This window comes from Pezoporus wallicus, unplaced genomic scaffold (genome assembly GCF_028554395.1).
Source record: "Pezoporus wallicus isolate ANWC-B61680 ecotype Strahan unplaced genomic scaffold, APGP_CSIRO_Pwel_v1 contig_5261, whole genome shotgun sequence".
Lineage (NCBI taxonomy): Eukaryota > Metazoa > Chordata > Aves > Psittaciformes > Psittacidae > Pezoporus > Pezoporus wallicus.
Window position 1 is genome coordinate 1,471,362 of NW_026642423.1, and position 14,648 is coordinate 1,486,009.

Sequence of the window (14,648 nt, forward strand, 5' to 3'; positions counted from 1 at the left end):
GCGGGGTGCGCCGGGAAGGGCGTCACCGCCGCGGTGACGTGAGCAGGCGCGCGCGAGTGTGCGTCGCGCGGCGTTTTGGCGCTGCTGGCCAGTTCCCGCCATCCGCCGCCGTTCCCCCCCCTTCCCCCTCCCCCCCACGGCCCAGACCCAGCGGCGCCGGGACGCAGGTACCGGGGCTCGGCCCCCCCCTTCCCGTTCCCCCTTCACCCCCCGCGGCGGCAGCGTGCCTTCCCCCCCCCGCCCCTTCGCGGCGCGGCCCGCGCGGCCATGGAGCGATGGGACGGACGGGAGGCGCTGCCCTCGCCACCACCCCGTGCCCGTGCGCGGGGTTCTGACCGAGGGCAGCGGGGCCGGGCTGGTAGCGGCAGCGGCGCCTGAACTCGGGCTGCCGGGGAGTAGTGGGGGACAGACCCTCGGCGGTGGCGCGCGGGGGCCGCTTCATTCAGTTATTCCTGTTTGACTTTAAAACACGCCCTGCCGTGCTGATCGGGAGCGGGGGCTGCTCCTCGGAACGCGCGGGGGAGCGCCGGGGAGGGCGGCAGCGCAGGAGAGCCCCAGGGAGCCTCGACCGGGCCCACCCTCATGTCACGACAGAAGCGAGCGCGCTTTCTCTCTCGGGCTTCCCCGAAACTTTCCGTCTCTTACAGACTCTCTCGGTCACTTTTTTCCTTTCCTTAAGTTCTGTTGAAGTTGCTTCAAGGGTTCGGTCTGTTTGCTTTCTAGCAGTGGTAAATCGGCTCGTTGCCGCCCAGGTGGGGAGGGAATTGATTAATCCAAGTTTCCTTTGCTTCTGTCTAACTCCCCTTCACTGTGTTTACAAACACCAGCAAAACAGTTCTCCCGAACTTCAACAGAAACTTAAGCCACACTTATATCTTCCTGCAGAGGTTATCTGGCCTGCTTAGTTATAAACTTCTCCTTCTGAATAGGTCTTTAAGGTGGAGTAGCTCACTCCTGTTAGCTCTTTTCCGTGAGAAAGCATGGCTCTGCTAAAGGTGCACGGACCTGTCCGGATGCGCAGCATGCAGACTGGGATTACAAAATGGAAAGAAGGGAGCTTTGAAATTGTGGAGAAGGACAACAAAGTGAGTCTGGTGGTTCACTACAGTGTTGGAGGGAGTCCAAAGACGTTTCAGGTACACCAGATATTAAGGCTTTTGTTTGAGCAGTGCATGGATTGTGCTCCTTTGTGAACAGCTGTCCTCTTCAAGGCTATTAAGTGTCACGAAAGCTTCCTTCTGTCACTGTTTCTTGTTCCTCATTTCCTGAACACTAATCCCTTTGTATAACTCTCCTGTAAATTATTCACGTGTATTGTTAAAGGATCTGCCAAGGTCGGCATCCAGATGCCAGTGAGTGGGAAGAACCAAAAAGCAGAGGAAAGTTACCAAAGTACATATGTAGCCTTGTGGCTCATGTAACCTTTCTGTTACCAATTCATGTGAAGAATGTAGAGGTGCAGATCGTGGACACTTTGTATTAGCAATTTTCCCACCTGAAGAGTAAGGGGGCTAGCACACTTGTAGCCTTCCAATTGTTTAAACAAGACGGCTCCACACCAGTTGTTACAGTTTTAGTTTTTAAATATTCCAGGCAGTGGGGTTCCCTCACTGGGGGACTGATGAGGATCACTGTTAAAGATTTTTATGCAATATTCAACCTAAATTGTCTTATTTTTTCTTTCATTCTGTCCTTGGTTTCTGCTCAGTCTTCCTTTATCTGAAGTGCCCCAAATCAAAAGAATGTAAAGGAGTGTTTTTCTGTAAGAAATTTCTAGCTGATATAAAAATATTTAGAGGATATAAAAGCAGTTAGAAAGAAAAAAATCCAATTTTATTTAGCAGCTTTGTAACAGCCTAAACTAATCCAAGTGTTGGCTTTTGCTTTTTCCTGCTGCAGTTCTTCCTGAGTGGTGTTCCCCAGACCGTTCCCTGAGCTTTTTGTTTCTGTGTGTGGACTTGGTAAAAGAAAAGTTCACTTTATTTTTGAAAGATCAGGTTTTGCTACCTTTGTGTGCTGAAATGTCGTAGCAAAGAACATGAGTTGCCTTCAGATCAAGGGGTGAGAAAATCATTAGCTGTGTATAGTTCCTTCCTCTTACTGTTGACTTCAGTCATCTGCCTTCTGAGACACGATGCTGTGACTTCATGTTTGATTTAATCCAGTGTTGGACCATGTTGCTTCTGAGAAGAGTCTCAAAGGTCTCTTACCTTTATGGGGTGCTTATTCTCATGCACTGCTCTCTTTCTGAATGAACATTAATGTGGTGTGACAGTGACTTGAAGGGTGATTCCATGGAGGGGATGAGCCTACAGAACAGCTAACCACGGCCTAAAGGGGCAGGCTTCGCTTCCAGTCTCTTGCATCTGCTGGCTATGCCACTCATCAGGTCTCTCTGTGAGCTCAGTGGAGGGTTCTCATGTGAATTAATTCAGGGAAAGAACCAAGTATGAGATCTGGTGTAGGGGGTGATATGGTGCTATGCAGCTAGGACTGCAGCAGAGGAGGAGGAAATGCCGCATCTTTAGACCAAATATTTTTGTTTGGATGGTGGTTATTTTTCAGCAGGATCTGTTTTCTGGACCTGTTCATCTTAAAGCAACACAGACAGTGGCGCAAGAGTGTTGGTGAGATGAGCAGCCGGCAGGGAGAGCTGCCTGCCCTTTGTGCTTCAGGCTTGTGCTTGAGTGCGGTTTGGGTGAGCCAGCCCCAGTCTCAGTGCTCTTGCTTGTGCTGCCTCAGGCATCACAAGTCCCTGATAGTTTTGCTTTAAAAGCAGCATTCCCTTTCTTTGACAAGTTGCTCTGGGAAAACTGTAGGTGATTTCTCCACCTGTTTTCACTTCTCTGTGATACATTTGGATGGATCCAAGGTTAAATTTCTTTCTACAGTGACTGGTGTGTCATCAGATTTCTTATGTCAAATGATATGTTTTACTGATGTTTTAAAGCTCTGACTAAGTTGTCCTAGATGCTAGATATGTATTAAGAGAAATATTTACTCCCTCCTTCCAAGACTTTGTGACGCTGACAGGGTCATAACAGGTGGGTGGAGAGTATGGATGGAACCCTGTCATTACAGCGTTTTGAGTTGAAAAAGGTTGTTTTGCCCTGAGATGGTAAAGTAACTTTATCCCTTTGCACCAAGCTTAATGTTTTAAGAGAGGGAGAAAAATTTGGAGTCCCCTTTTAAATTCTTCTGTCTTTGAAAACATTTTTTAGCTTATAGTTTACAAAAAAAAAAAAAAGGAAAACAAAACCCAAAATACCCAAACCTCCCAAAATCAAGCAAACAAAACCCCAACGGCAAAACAAGGATTGAGCATTAAGTGTTTCATAAGTTTAGTTTTCCCAGTAAAACAACCCTGGGTTTCCAACTGAGCTGCTTTTCCAGCCTCTGATAAAGTGCTGTTGTGTCTAGATTGACTTTCGAAGAAGTTAGAAATCTGCACTGAAGAAATCTCACTGGGGGACATGGAGTGCCATTTTCTATCTCAGTCTTCTATATACCTGAACAAATTTAAGTAAAAGTTGGGAATAAATTTTATTTTTAAACTTGTGTATAGTTTCAAGGCAACAAGGCAGGTTCTAGAGCAATGTATAGTGAAACTTTAGTGTTAGGGTGTAATTACTGTTCATGTCTATTAATTCCTCATTGTAGTTTAGCTCAGTGATGTGGCAGTATGCAGGTCAGGCCAAATTAGGAGGTGGCTCCAATCTGATGGGCGGTGTTTTACTCTGTCTTGTGTCGTGCCTAATGACCTTGGCCATGGTTTCTGATCTTATATGAAACATTGAGTACAGCAATATCCTGGTGTGGATGTCATTGTATAGGTCGCGCCTGATCTTAGGCAAGGCTAAAATGAAGAATTAAGCAAAAAGGGAGGAGGTAATTGAAAATGAGAGTGTGTTTAGGTGTGTATTGTCAAACTTCCATGCAGTCTGCAGATGTGAGGGATTCTTTTGCTTCCTCTGCTTTAGGAGTTACCCTCAACCTCCTCAGATAGTGGAGACTTTACAGACGGTTCTTATAGGTGACCTAACATGTAGTAACAATTAAGTAATGGTATAATAAAGTAGCAGTGGCATTATTAGGGAGCACAGATTCTTATTAAAATTATTTTGTGCTTGACCATAACCCTGAAAGTTTTGACACCACTTAATTGTTATAACGTTGCATGTAGACTAAGCACGCTTTTTATTAACTTACTCCCTCAGCAAATTTTTTTATGCTATGTCAAATCTGCTAATTATAAACTGAGTAGAAGTTTGTAGCTAGCATTTAAAACATCCTAAATTATATTTCAAATTTTACTTGGAAGTTTCAGACAGGTAGATGGGACTGTGTGAAACTCTTATTCTTTATGTTCAAAAATGTCACACTCAATAGCAAACCGAGTTTCAGAAAGTTTATTATTATAGGGACTGTTGATCTGTAGGGATGCTATCAGCTTCCAAGACCACCAGTTGCATCAATTCTGTGAGGCTTCATGTTTGCTTGAAATGGAGCAATGAGAAGTATTTCTATACAAATGCCTCTCTGTTTGAAGTGGTTTGTTTGAATTTTTAAGTATTTGGGCCTTTTAAACATGGATTTATGTTTATAGTCACCTTCTTATTTTCAGCTAAGCCATAACATTAAAACTGTGACACTACGCCCAAATGGTAGAAAGCTGTGCTGCCTAATGCTAACACTAAAGGATACCAGCTTCTTGACAATTGATAAGGTACCATTTAAAGATGCAAATGAAATGCGGATGTATTTGGATGCAGTCCATCAAGACAGGTTTCATACTGGTAAGTGCAATTGTTGTAAATCAAGTTAGTCACAGTTTGGAAAGGGGTCAGTGCTGTGTTTCCTTTTCATGTATCTTTAGCCATTTTGTCCTTGTGTTACTGATTTTCTTTGTGTAAGTGCTTCTTTCTGGCCCTGAACCCCAATTTTTGTTGCATACCTTTCTTATCATATACCTCTTATCTTGCTGAACAATAAGCAGAGATTAACATGTAGGTATTGCTTACGTTGTAGTCGGTATTTCAAACACTCGTGTCTGTTTTTCACACATGCAGAGTCTCTTTCCTTTTTATTTTACCTCTTATTTTGTCCTTTTTAAGGATAGGATCTTTACTGCCAACTGAGTAAATGAGCAATACAAGGGATACCCATAAACATGTGCTTATATCTGTGCCCTCAGAATATTGTACTGTCTGTTGGCAGGAAATCTAGCGTGTCCCTTCTAAAATCGGCTCCAGCTAAATAGCATCTTACAAATAAGAATGTCAGTTGGTTAAATGACAGACAAATAAAATGTTGTGTACTTTTCCTGTCAGTTGGAAAACCCTCTCAGGGATCTGGCAGCTTTGGAGGTGTGCTGGGCAGCAGGACCACACAGAAGGAAGTTAATAGGCAATTCTCTTACATAGAGAACCAGGTTTGTTTAATTGTTCAAATTTTTCCTCTCCTCTAATTTTGTTTCATTCATTTCCTTCTCTCATTCTCTTAATGTATGCTGTAATAGCACTGTAAATACTTATTTGCATCCAGAGTCTTTGTAATCTAGAGGGCTTGGAATAGATGTATACAAGGTGCTTGGCAACACTCCCTCTTGCTCATGAGGAGTCATATATTCAGTATAAACAAGAAAGGTCAGTGTCTGGCTGTGGAAGACAGAATGTGTTTTTCATGCTGAGCTATAACTCAGGCAGTGAAGCAGCAAAAGTAGAGGGGAAAATAGGGGATTAAGACTTCTCACATAGTTGTGAATATCTCTGTTCATACTGAATACATAGCAGCTGAACATGTTACAGTCAGCATAGGTCTTGCTGAGTTTAGCAGACTTCAGCCAAATATATATATACATATGCATATATATATATAAAAGCCGCTGACCTGCTTTTGCATCAGAATAAAGTCACTGAATTTGTAGAGTTCTACTCAGTGTTTTTGTGTAAATTTTGCAGATTTTCCCCCTTAAGTGTTTTTCCTTCAAAATGTTATTCTTCCTTTTCTCCCTGCATAATGCAGATTTCATGATGTACCTACCAGCTTTAATTTACTTTGTGAATATACCTGTATTACCACCCTGAGGGAGGATATTTTTTATGTTGTCCCAAAACAAATTTTGCATGTTGCTTAAAGGCAGTATCGCAGGAAAAGCTCCAGGGCTCTGTGTACATTGGTAAGATTAAACGTGTTTAGATTTCAAGTCTAAAATTGATCAACATTCCTAAGTCAGCTTGGCTCTTTCCATTGTGTTACATGTGGCACTTGCTTGCCCAAGGCTGTTAGGGTATTGTTGTAATGGTGTGGGTTTTAATATGGCTTTTTTTTAATATCCACTCCCTAGGTTTGATCTGGGGATAGAAATCATGCCTTGAGATTTTTAATGTCAAAGCACGTGAAGGAGATATTTAAAAACTGAAGTTTAACTTAGTGTTGGAAAATGATAAGGGAAGTTGGTGACTGCAGTAGAGTTTCATGTTTATGCCTTCTGTCCGTATTATCAAAGTTTTACCTATGTCTAATCAGTGTTAAACTCTCCTGATCTATTACAAGTAACATTTTTCTGGTTTTGGATGCTACACTGTAGCAAGTAAAGCAGTGATGTAAATGTTAGCTCAAACAGGCTTCCAAGGGAAGTGGTGGAATTGCCGTCCGTGGGAGTGTTCAAACACAGGCTAGATGAGGACCTTAGTGACATGGTTTAGTGGTGGACTGCGGTAGAGGTGGGACTTGATGATCTTAAAGGTCGTTTCCAACCAAACTGATTCTGTGTTTCTATGTTTTTCACTGTTTCGGTTCTATCCCTGCCCCCTCCACTTGGGTTTTGTAGACTCCTCCCAAAAGAGTGGCTGTGGAAAGTAAGGAGGAAAACGCGTTGCGCAAGGTGCTGGGTACCCCACCGAGAGCGTCCGTTAAGAATCCCTCTGGAACCGGAACACCTAGCAACAGGGTGAACATCTCAGCATCTCCTGCGTCCGCAGTCCCCCACAGAACGGGCTTGTTGGAGAATCGGTAGGAGTGTTATCCTCTTACTATGATATATGATACTTTAGCTCTTTGTAGAGCTGCAGGTGGAACTTGGTACACCTAGAAGTAAGAAGGAATATGTTTATTCCTCTGGTTTTGCTGTTACCTATAGCAGGATGTTAATATGTGCTTTTCTAGCATCTGGCTGGTACTGGCACTAGAGCTTTATGAGCAGCTTAAGAGTTGGACAAACCAAATTGTTTTCTGTATGCTATGTTATAAAAGTGGAGTTTGTGGAAGATAGGTGCAAAATGCATGGAAAGCACTGACTTCTGTTCAGTTGGAAGAGGGTCACTTACTAGCCTTTCTGAAAGAATGACCACTTCAAAAATTTTCTGTTATCAGTGAAAAGAGGAAAAGAACACAACCTCCTGGTTCAGAAATGAGTGAAGATTATCCCAAAGAGAATGATTCTTCAACGTAAGTAACCGTAGTTTCTAGTTCCTGATTTTAAAGTCTTCATTCATTTTGCAAAGGTAATTTTTTCTGAAGGGAATGCTTGGGTATTTCCAGTCTCAGCAACGTGGCACGAGCCAACCTCTGGTGAACTTGTGAGGATACTGGGTGCTTGAAATGGGGTTTACGCTCAGGATTAATGAGGGAAATAGAACCTGCTCCTGCAGTTGACTTGCGGGAACTGTCACGTGCAAATTCTGTTATCTTTCTTCTCTCAGTCTAGTCAGGATTATCATATGTGCTATACATGTATGGCAATAGTTACCATCTTTATTGAACTTCTTTTTCAAAAGAAGTTAAAAAAAAAATTTGAACCCTTTTCAAAACAAAATTCATAAAGAAGAAATTGCCATTTGGAGAATAAGCTCCCTCTGGCTGAAATCACATTTAAGCATAACTGAGAAGGCTTGTTTAAACAAATTGGTTAAACTGATCTGCAAGTAAAGTTCGACCCTTCCTTAGTCAAGTATTAAAGGTGATAGGAGAGAAATGCTTTAAACAAATTGTAAATATCAAGCAGGAATATCCTGTATCTTTTATAACTGCACCGACTTTCACTCTTGTTTTTCCATAGGAATAATAAAGCCTTGAGTGATCCAGCATGGAAGTACTTGAACAGTAGCAGAGAGAAACAGTTAAATCTGAAGCAGGCAGAGGAAAATAGGACATCAGGTAAAAAAATAAAAAGTAAAGCCAAATGATACCTGGCTTTGACCAGTTTGATTTTAACACTTTGGTATCAGTTTAGAGAGTTGCTCCTGGGGTGGTTATCCTAGTCTGCTTTCCCTGTGCCATTAACTTTCTTGCTTTCTATAGAGCTACATATGAGATGCAAACAACTTGCCTTTGTTTTTGAAGCCTATCTTGCTCTAGTGTGACCCTGACTTTTATACTTGGGTGCTGATGCCAGCCCATGTGCCAGCTTGTTTAAAAATTCAACAAGCAGCTTCAAACTTTGCTCCAAGCTGCCCTTCCCCTTGGGAGGGGATTCCTGTAAACGCCTCAGGATTTCCTTTTTGGTTGCTTTTGTGTTTATTTTTAAAGCTCTCTTTTGCTGGTAATGCCCGCATGAATTGTAGGCTGGGGGTTTTTGTGCTCAAAATGTGTACCGCTTGCTGTTACTTCCCTGTCTCTTCCCCTTAGAGAACTTAGAGGGGAAAGTATTTAGGGCTAGGACTTTCATGCTGTTTGTACCAAAGTTCTTTTGGATACTGGTGTGTGACAAGGTTTTATAGACAATACAGAAATATTGACAGTATGTATATAAGCTAGTAAGTGGCACCGTTCTTCATTTCTGCTAGTAGATACTGAGCCTCTTTCCCCATAAAGGGGAATTCATTCAAGATACTGTTCTTATGAAAATGTTGCCGAATGCATTCTTCTTCTAGTGCAGCTATGATGGTGCAAATATGTTGCTGAAGGAGCCAGTAACGTGAATGTTTATATCTGAAAATTTTAGTTGCTCCTTGGGGTCAAAAGTAGAATTTATAAGTATATACCTGCAATGTCAGGCAGCAGGGTTGTGAACTTACTTCATATGTCTGCATTTTTGAAAGTTGCATGCTTCAAACCACTTCAAGCTGAGATAGAAGCAGATTCTTATTCTTACACTGTGATTCACTGTAAGAAGTGGGGTTTTGACTCTTGAGAACTTTTAATGTGGCATTAGGGTCTCAGGATCTGACACAGTGATATCAGGACAATGAAACAATCATACATTGCCTCAAGCATGGACTAATTTACTGTGGAATTTGGAATGGGAAGAGAAACTGTTTCCACTTCTGCATATTTACCTTTAATTTTGAGAGCGTGGTATTGGAAATCATTAGTGAGTTTTCTGTTACATGTATCTTGTGTATCAGAGCAAGAGGTTGATGTTATCTTTCAGATACTTTAGACCATTCAGTGACTCTTTAATGTTTCATATTGCAATTTGGATTTGATGATTATGATACTAAATTCAAGTAAAACTCCAGCATGTCTTTAATTACATATGATTAATATTGACTAAGTATGTGTGTTTAGTACTTTCCCAACCAATTCTGTAAAACAGTATTTGAGGATTTTACAACCTTTTCACTAAATAATTTTAAATTAGTTACATAAATAGCTGAGTTGCCATTAACAAAATGACCTGCCTCTGTGTCTTTCAAGGTCTTTTACCGCTGCAGTCATCATCCTTTTATAGTAGTCGGTCTTCATCAAAAGAGTACTCCAGTGGCAGTTCCACCCTGGACAGGTAGGACTGATTCACTAGCATGAACTCTCAAGGACAGTTCTTTCTTAGGAATTAGGATCTTTAGTTTCCTGACTGTTTATCACATGGTATATAGCTTATATGCATAAAATGTGTGTGTGTGTATGTGTATACACACACTTTTATTTTTCACTCATCTTCAAACTCCAGTTACTGCTTGCAATAGATAGACTTCCTAAAATCACCCAAGTCTGTTGTAGTTGTTGTGAATGACTTGTCCTGATGTGTCTAAGCTCTAGTTAGTTCAAATTCTATATAAACTCTGGAACTTCAGACTGAATCTTTGCTTCATTTTCCAAGTAGCTAAATGGCATGAAACTATATAATATTCAGTATTATATATGATACTGAATCCTGCTGAGGTTGGAATTCTTCTGTATTAGGCACTGCAATCAAACTGTTGGTCTCTTACCTAGATAGATGAGATACAAGATCAAGGAAGAAAAGCAGCATTGTCCATGCTTTGCACACAAGGGACTGAGCGACCAGGTTGCAAGAGGCTGAAAAATAAGACTCTGGCCCAGATGTGAATTTTAATTATATCTTAGGAGAGGTGATCTCATGCTGCATGATCATTCTTTGTCTCATTGTACAGTGTGGAGAAATCTTAATTGTTATCTTAAAGACAAAGGTTATCTTGAAGGCCGGTTTGGATGAGGCTTTGAGCCACCTGGTCTAGTGGAAGGTGTCCCTGCCCATGGCAGGGAGTTTGGAACTAGATGATCTTTAAGTCTTTTCCAACCCAAACCATTCTGCGGTTCTGTGATAAAAGACTTGGTTATGCTGCATGCACACCTGTGGATGTAAGAAAATTTAACCAAAAAAAGTATTAAGGTGCTCAGGAAAAGTTTCCTCTTTCTCACACCTCTTTTGCATTATGATTCATGCCAGTTACCTTGTGTGGCCTTACCAATCCTTGTTTTCTATAGTGATACAATTCCAGTGTCATGGACTATAGCTATTTAAGGAAGAGTATTGGAAATCTTACACTTGTTATCCTTTTTATGTTTTTAGGTCTAGTGTATCCGGCCAGACCCCTTCAGCCAAAAGAAGCCTAGGATTTCTCTCTCAGCCTGCCCCTCTTTCTGTTAAAAAAATGAGATCTAATCAAGATTACACAGGGTGGAACAAACTCCGAGTGCCCCTTTCCACCCATCCTCAACAGCAATTACAAGGGTAACTCTAATTTTCTTTATTTAACCTGCACACTTTGATCATCAGAACTTCTGCATTCTTGTTGGAATTATTTAATAGGAAAAAAAAAAAAGAAATTAATGGTCACTGAGACAGGGAATACTTTTCCTAGCTTGGAGAATAGATGTTCTTAAATTCACTTCCTGAGAATTTAAGAGATACAATAATTTCAATTAATTCATGCTCCTCTCCTACACTTCCATGATTAATTTCTCTGTCTTGTATATATAGATACACTGTTTTTTAAATTTTGATTGCTGAAACTCATGGGTTCCTTCCTGCTAAATGCCACCTCCCATGAGTTTTCAGTTTAGTCTGAAGGGCAGGAGGACAGCTCCAATGAGAAACGCTGGGGTGGATGTCATACTTATTGACAGTGTCGTGTTTAACATTGGCATGTTTGTACATTGACGTAGGTACCACGTTCAGTCTTTTTTCTTTTTCAGCTTCTCAAACTTGGGAAACACCTGCTATATGAATGCCATTCTACAGTCCTTGTTTTCAATTCAGTCTTTTGCTAATGATTTGCTCAAGCAGGGTATCCCATGGAAAAAAATTCCGCTGAATGCTCTTATCAGGTAAAATTCACTTTTCTGGGAAGGATTTTTTCTTTCATTACTAAGAAATTAATTTTGTAATACTGAAGCACCTTTGTAGAGGGTAATTTTCATGTGTAGGTAATAAATCCTAGAGCTGTCTGTGTTTTGGAGTTTTAATTTAGAAATAAGAAGTAGGCTCTTGAAAATTGCAGTGCTGAGTTACAGGCAGTCTTTTATATCTTCTATATTTCTGGTGGCAAAGTGAAAAAAATAGAAACCAGTCTGATCACGCAAGTTGAATTTAACGATTTTGTGTTGGTTATTTTGGTGCCATGTGATTTCTTGTCTCCTATCAGTACAAATGTTTTCAAAAGGCACTGTGTTTTGGGGTTTTGTTTCCCCCTTGTTGTAAAAACTATAGCAGAAATAAGTTTATAGAACTTTATAAAGCTCTTCTCTGCCTTAAAAGGTTGTGATTTATTTTTTTTTGTTAGAGTCCAATTCCAGTGACAGTCTCAAATGAGATTTCAAAATACTTGAAATGGAAAAGGTTAATTGTATATGATAAATTCTCATACAGAACCACTTAGCCACTTACCACAGGACAAAAGCTTTTAGAGACGCTTAAAATGAGGTATTGTGAGTTTTATTTTGTTTCTCTGAAGTCCTGGAAAGCCAATCAATGTTTCATTGCATTGACTTCTGCAGACGTTTTGCCCATCTGCTTGCTAAGAAGGATGTCTGCAGCCCTGAGGTTAAGAAGGAGCTGCTCAAGAAGGTGAAAAGTGCCATTTCAGCTACTGCAGAGAGATTTTCTGGGTACATGCAAAATGTAAGTACCATGTTGACTAGAAACAGTTACGTGTAATCTGTTCAGTGTTTGGACTGCACTGAACGCCTGTCAGGCTTCAGCTCTATTTGACAGTGACTTGAGCTTTGGACTGAATGACAACAACTGCCTCCTGTGTTTTAGAGCAGAACTGCCTTAGTATCGCTGAATGCGATGAGCTAGAATATAATTTCCCCAGTCTGTGTGTGTGTTGAGAGAAAGATACTGAATGGAGTTGTGCAGAATTACTCGATGAGTTTACCCTCTTTCTAGGATGCACATGAGTTCTTGAGCCAGTGCCTGGATCAGCTGAAGGAAGACATGGAAAAGTTAAACAAAACTTGGAAGAGCGAGCCAGTCCCTAATGAGGAGAACTCACCAGGACGGGCTTCTGATGACCTCTCAGCCACCAAAGTTTATACATGTCCAGTTATCAGTAACTTAGAGTTTGAGGTTCAACATTCTATCATTTGCAAAATGTAAGTGTGCTTGAGAGCTTTTGTCATACTTGCCTTAAATGATGCTGAAGTGTTCCTGTCTTACATGACTTCATCGGCAGGTTAGAACTAGAACTAAGAACTATTTCATTTCCAAAGATAGATATTTAGAAAATATTCTATGGTCTAAGAATGCTGTAAACCTCACACCATGCTGTCTGCTGCTACAGACCTTCTTTGAACCGTCTCATACTATCTGGTTCTTCATTACATATCCAGTGGAAAGCCTCTGTGCTTTGTTTTTTGTGTACTGGTTATATGAGAATAGAGAGGAAAGGGGGTTTTAGCCAAGTAATGTTATCTCTTAAATGACGGGAAGCCATGGTTTTAATTTGTCCTTTCCAAGGGCTTCCAGGCAATGGTATTTTCTTCTATCTCTGTAGGTTATTGCAGAAAAAGATGTAGACCACTATGTGAGCCAGTAGAATCAACTCTTTTCTGACCTAGCTGATTCTGTGATTCTGTGTCTGGGCATTTGTTGTGTATGACCTTTGCAGCAGATTGCCATTCGGGATGCTTGCATGCCACAGAGTTTTCATGAACACAGATGTCTGGGGATATTACTTTGTGTGTACTGCATTACTTCCCTAAAACAATTATAAGTAAATTGTTTGCAGCTAATAATTGTAATTAGTTAAGACATATTATTATAGGGTTGTTTTTTGGTTGGTTGGTTTTTTTTTTCTTCCAAAACATACCATGAGAAACTTGAGGGGTTTTCTGTGGGTTTTTTGTTTGGTTGATTTGGTGGGGGGGTGGAGTTTGCTGTTGTTTTATTGTTTGGTTTGTGGTTTTTTTGTTTTTAAGGATGGACTCTACTATTTTCTTTCTAAAAACAGTTTGAAAGTATTTCTAGGCTTCCCCTTCTGGGCTAGGCTCACTTCTCTTAAGAATGCTGAATGGAGAAGATGTGTTCAGCTGCGTAGCAGCCACTTTGATTTCCTGTATACCTAATCACTTGCCTCTCCAAAGCAGTCTATGGTTTTTTTGTTCTCACCCTTAAACAAATGTTTCTTTCAACTTCTAAAGCATCAAAGTGAAATCACAAAATTCAACTTTGTCATAAGCAAGCAGTTTAATTTTAAGTAAAAATAGATTGATCAATTTACTTTAGCCTAAAAATGTAAGTTGCCATTAATTTCAAATATATTTTCCATTAGGCTTACAATAAACATGTTTCTTTTCTAGGTGTGGTGAAACAGTCACTAAACGTGAACAGTTTAATGACCTCTCCATTGACCTTCCTCGAAGAAAGAAATTGCTTCCTTCCCGGTCAATCCAGGACTCCCTTGACCTCTTTTTTCGGGTACATAGTTTTGGAGGGGTTGTTTTATTCAGTGTGAAGTATGTGTAGGTTATGTACCACATGGAAATTTTTATTGTATAGCTGATTATTAGTTTCTGTGACAGTAATTTCAGGCATGTAAAATAATCAGCTTTGCACTTTTTTGAGGTTTGTACATTAACAGTACACAGTAGGTTGTATTGTAAAATGCTGTACAGACATTAACTGATCCTTACAATATGCTATGAAATAGGTAAACTTCCCCATTTTGTGATGGAAGAGTTGAGGCATAAACGAATACAAAGGAGAGAAGGGAGGCTGTCAGGCTGAGATACTTGCTGAGAGGAACTGCTGCTTCCTCTCCTGGGTGAGGGTGCTTCAACAGCTTATGTACTGGCTTAAATTAGCATGGAAGAAAAAGGTCATGCAGATACAATTATTAAAAAAATAGCTGTAGTACATGGATGCTCATCTTGTAAGTGGAGCTTCAAGGTGAGGTTTCTGAAAGCTAAAAATGAGCCTTACATCTGTGAATTAGTGACGTGTTTTGGCATAACTTGAG

General features: G+C 40.6%; 1 protein-coding gene across 4 annotated transcripts in view; it reads left to right on the forward strand.

The window, feature by feature from the left end:
- Positions 1 to 116: 116 nt before the first annotated feature.
- The window catches only part of USP37 (ubiquitin specific peptidase 37), a 33,125-nt gene continuing 18,593 nt past the window's right edge, over positions 117 to 14,648 (forward strand). Inside the window, exons 1-13 of one of the 4 annotated variants that reach the window (XM_057430197.1) lie at positions 117 to 167; positions 930 to 1,136; positions 4,625 to 4,796; positions 5,331 to 5,431; positions 6,833 to 7,014; positions 7,375 to 7,449; positions 8,060 to 8,157; positions 9,640 to 9,724; positions 10,757 to 10,918; positions 11,383 to 11,514; positions 12,184 to 12,307; positions 12,578 to 12,783; positions 13,990 to 14,107. In XM_057430197.1, the coding sequence (XP_057286180.1) occupies positions 981 to 1,136; positions 4,625 to 4,796; positions 5,331 to 5,431; positions 6,833 to 7,014; positions 7,375 to 7,449; positions 8,060 to 8,157; positions 9,640 to 9,724; positions 10,757 to 10,918; positions 11,383 to 11,514; positions 12,184 to 12,307; positions 12,578 to 12,783; positions 13,990 to 14,107 (1,611 nt within the window). In that variant the 5' untranslated portion in view covers positions 117 to 167; positions 930 to 980. Of the gene's footprint in view, positions 168 to 732; positions 1,137 to 4,624; positions 4,797 to 5,330; positions 5,432 to 6,832; positions 7,015 to 7,374; positions 7,450 to 8,059; positions 8,158 to 9,639; positions 9,725 to 10,756; positions 10,919 to 11,382; positions 11,515 to 12,183; positions 12,308 to 12,577; positions 12,784 to 13,989; positions 14,108 to 14,648 lie in introns of those variants that run through there. The other 3 variants (XR_008975039.1, XM_057430198.1, XM_057430200.1) reach the window with 3 other exon arrangements.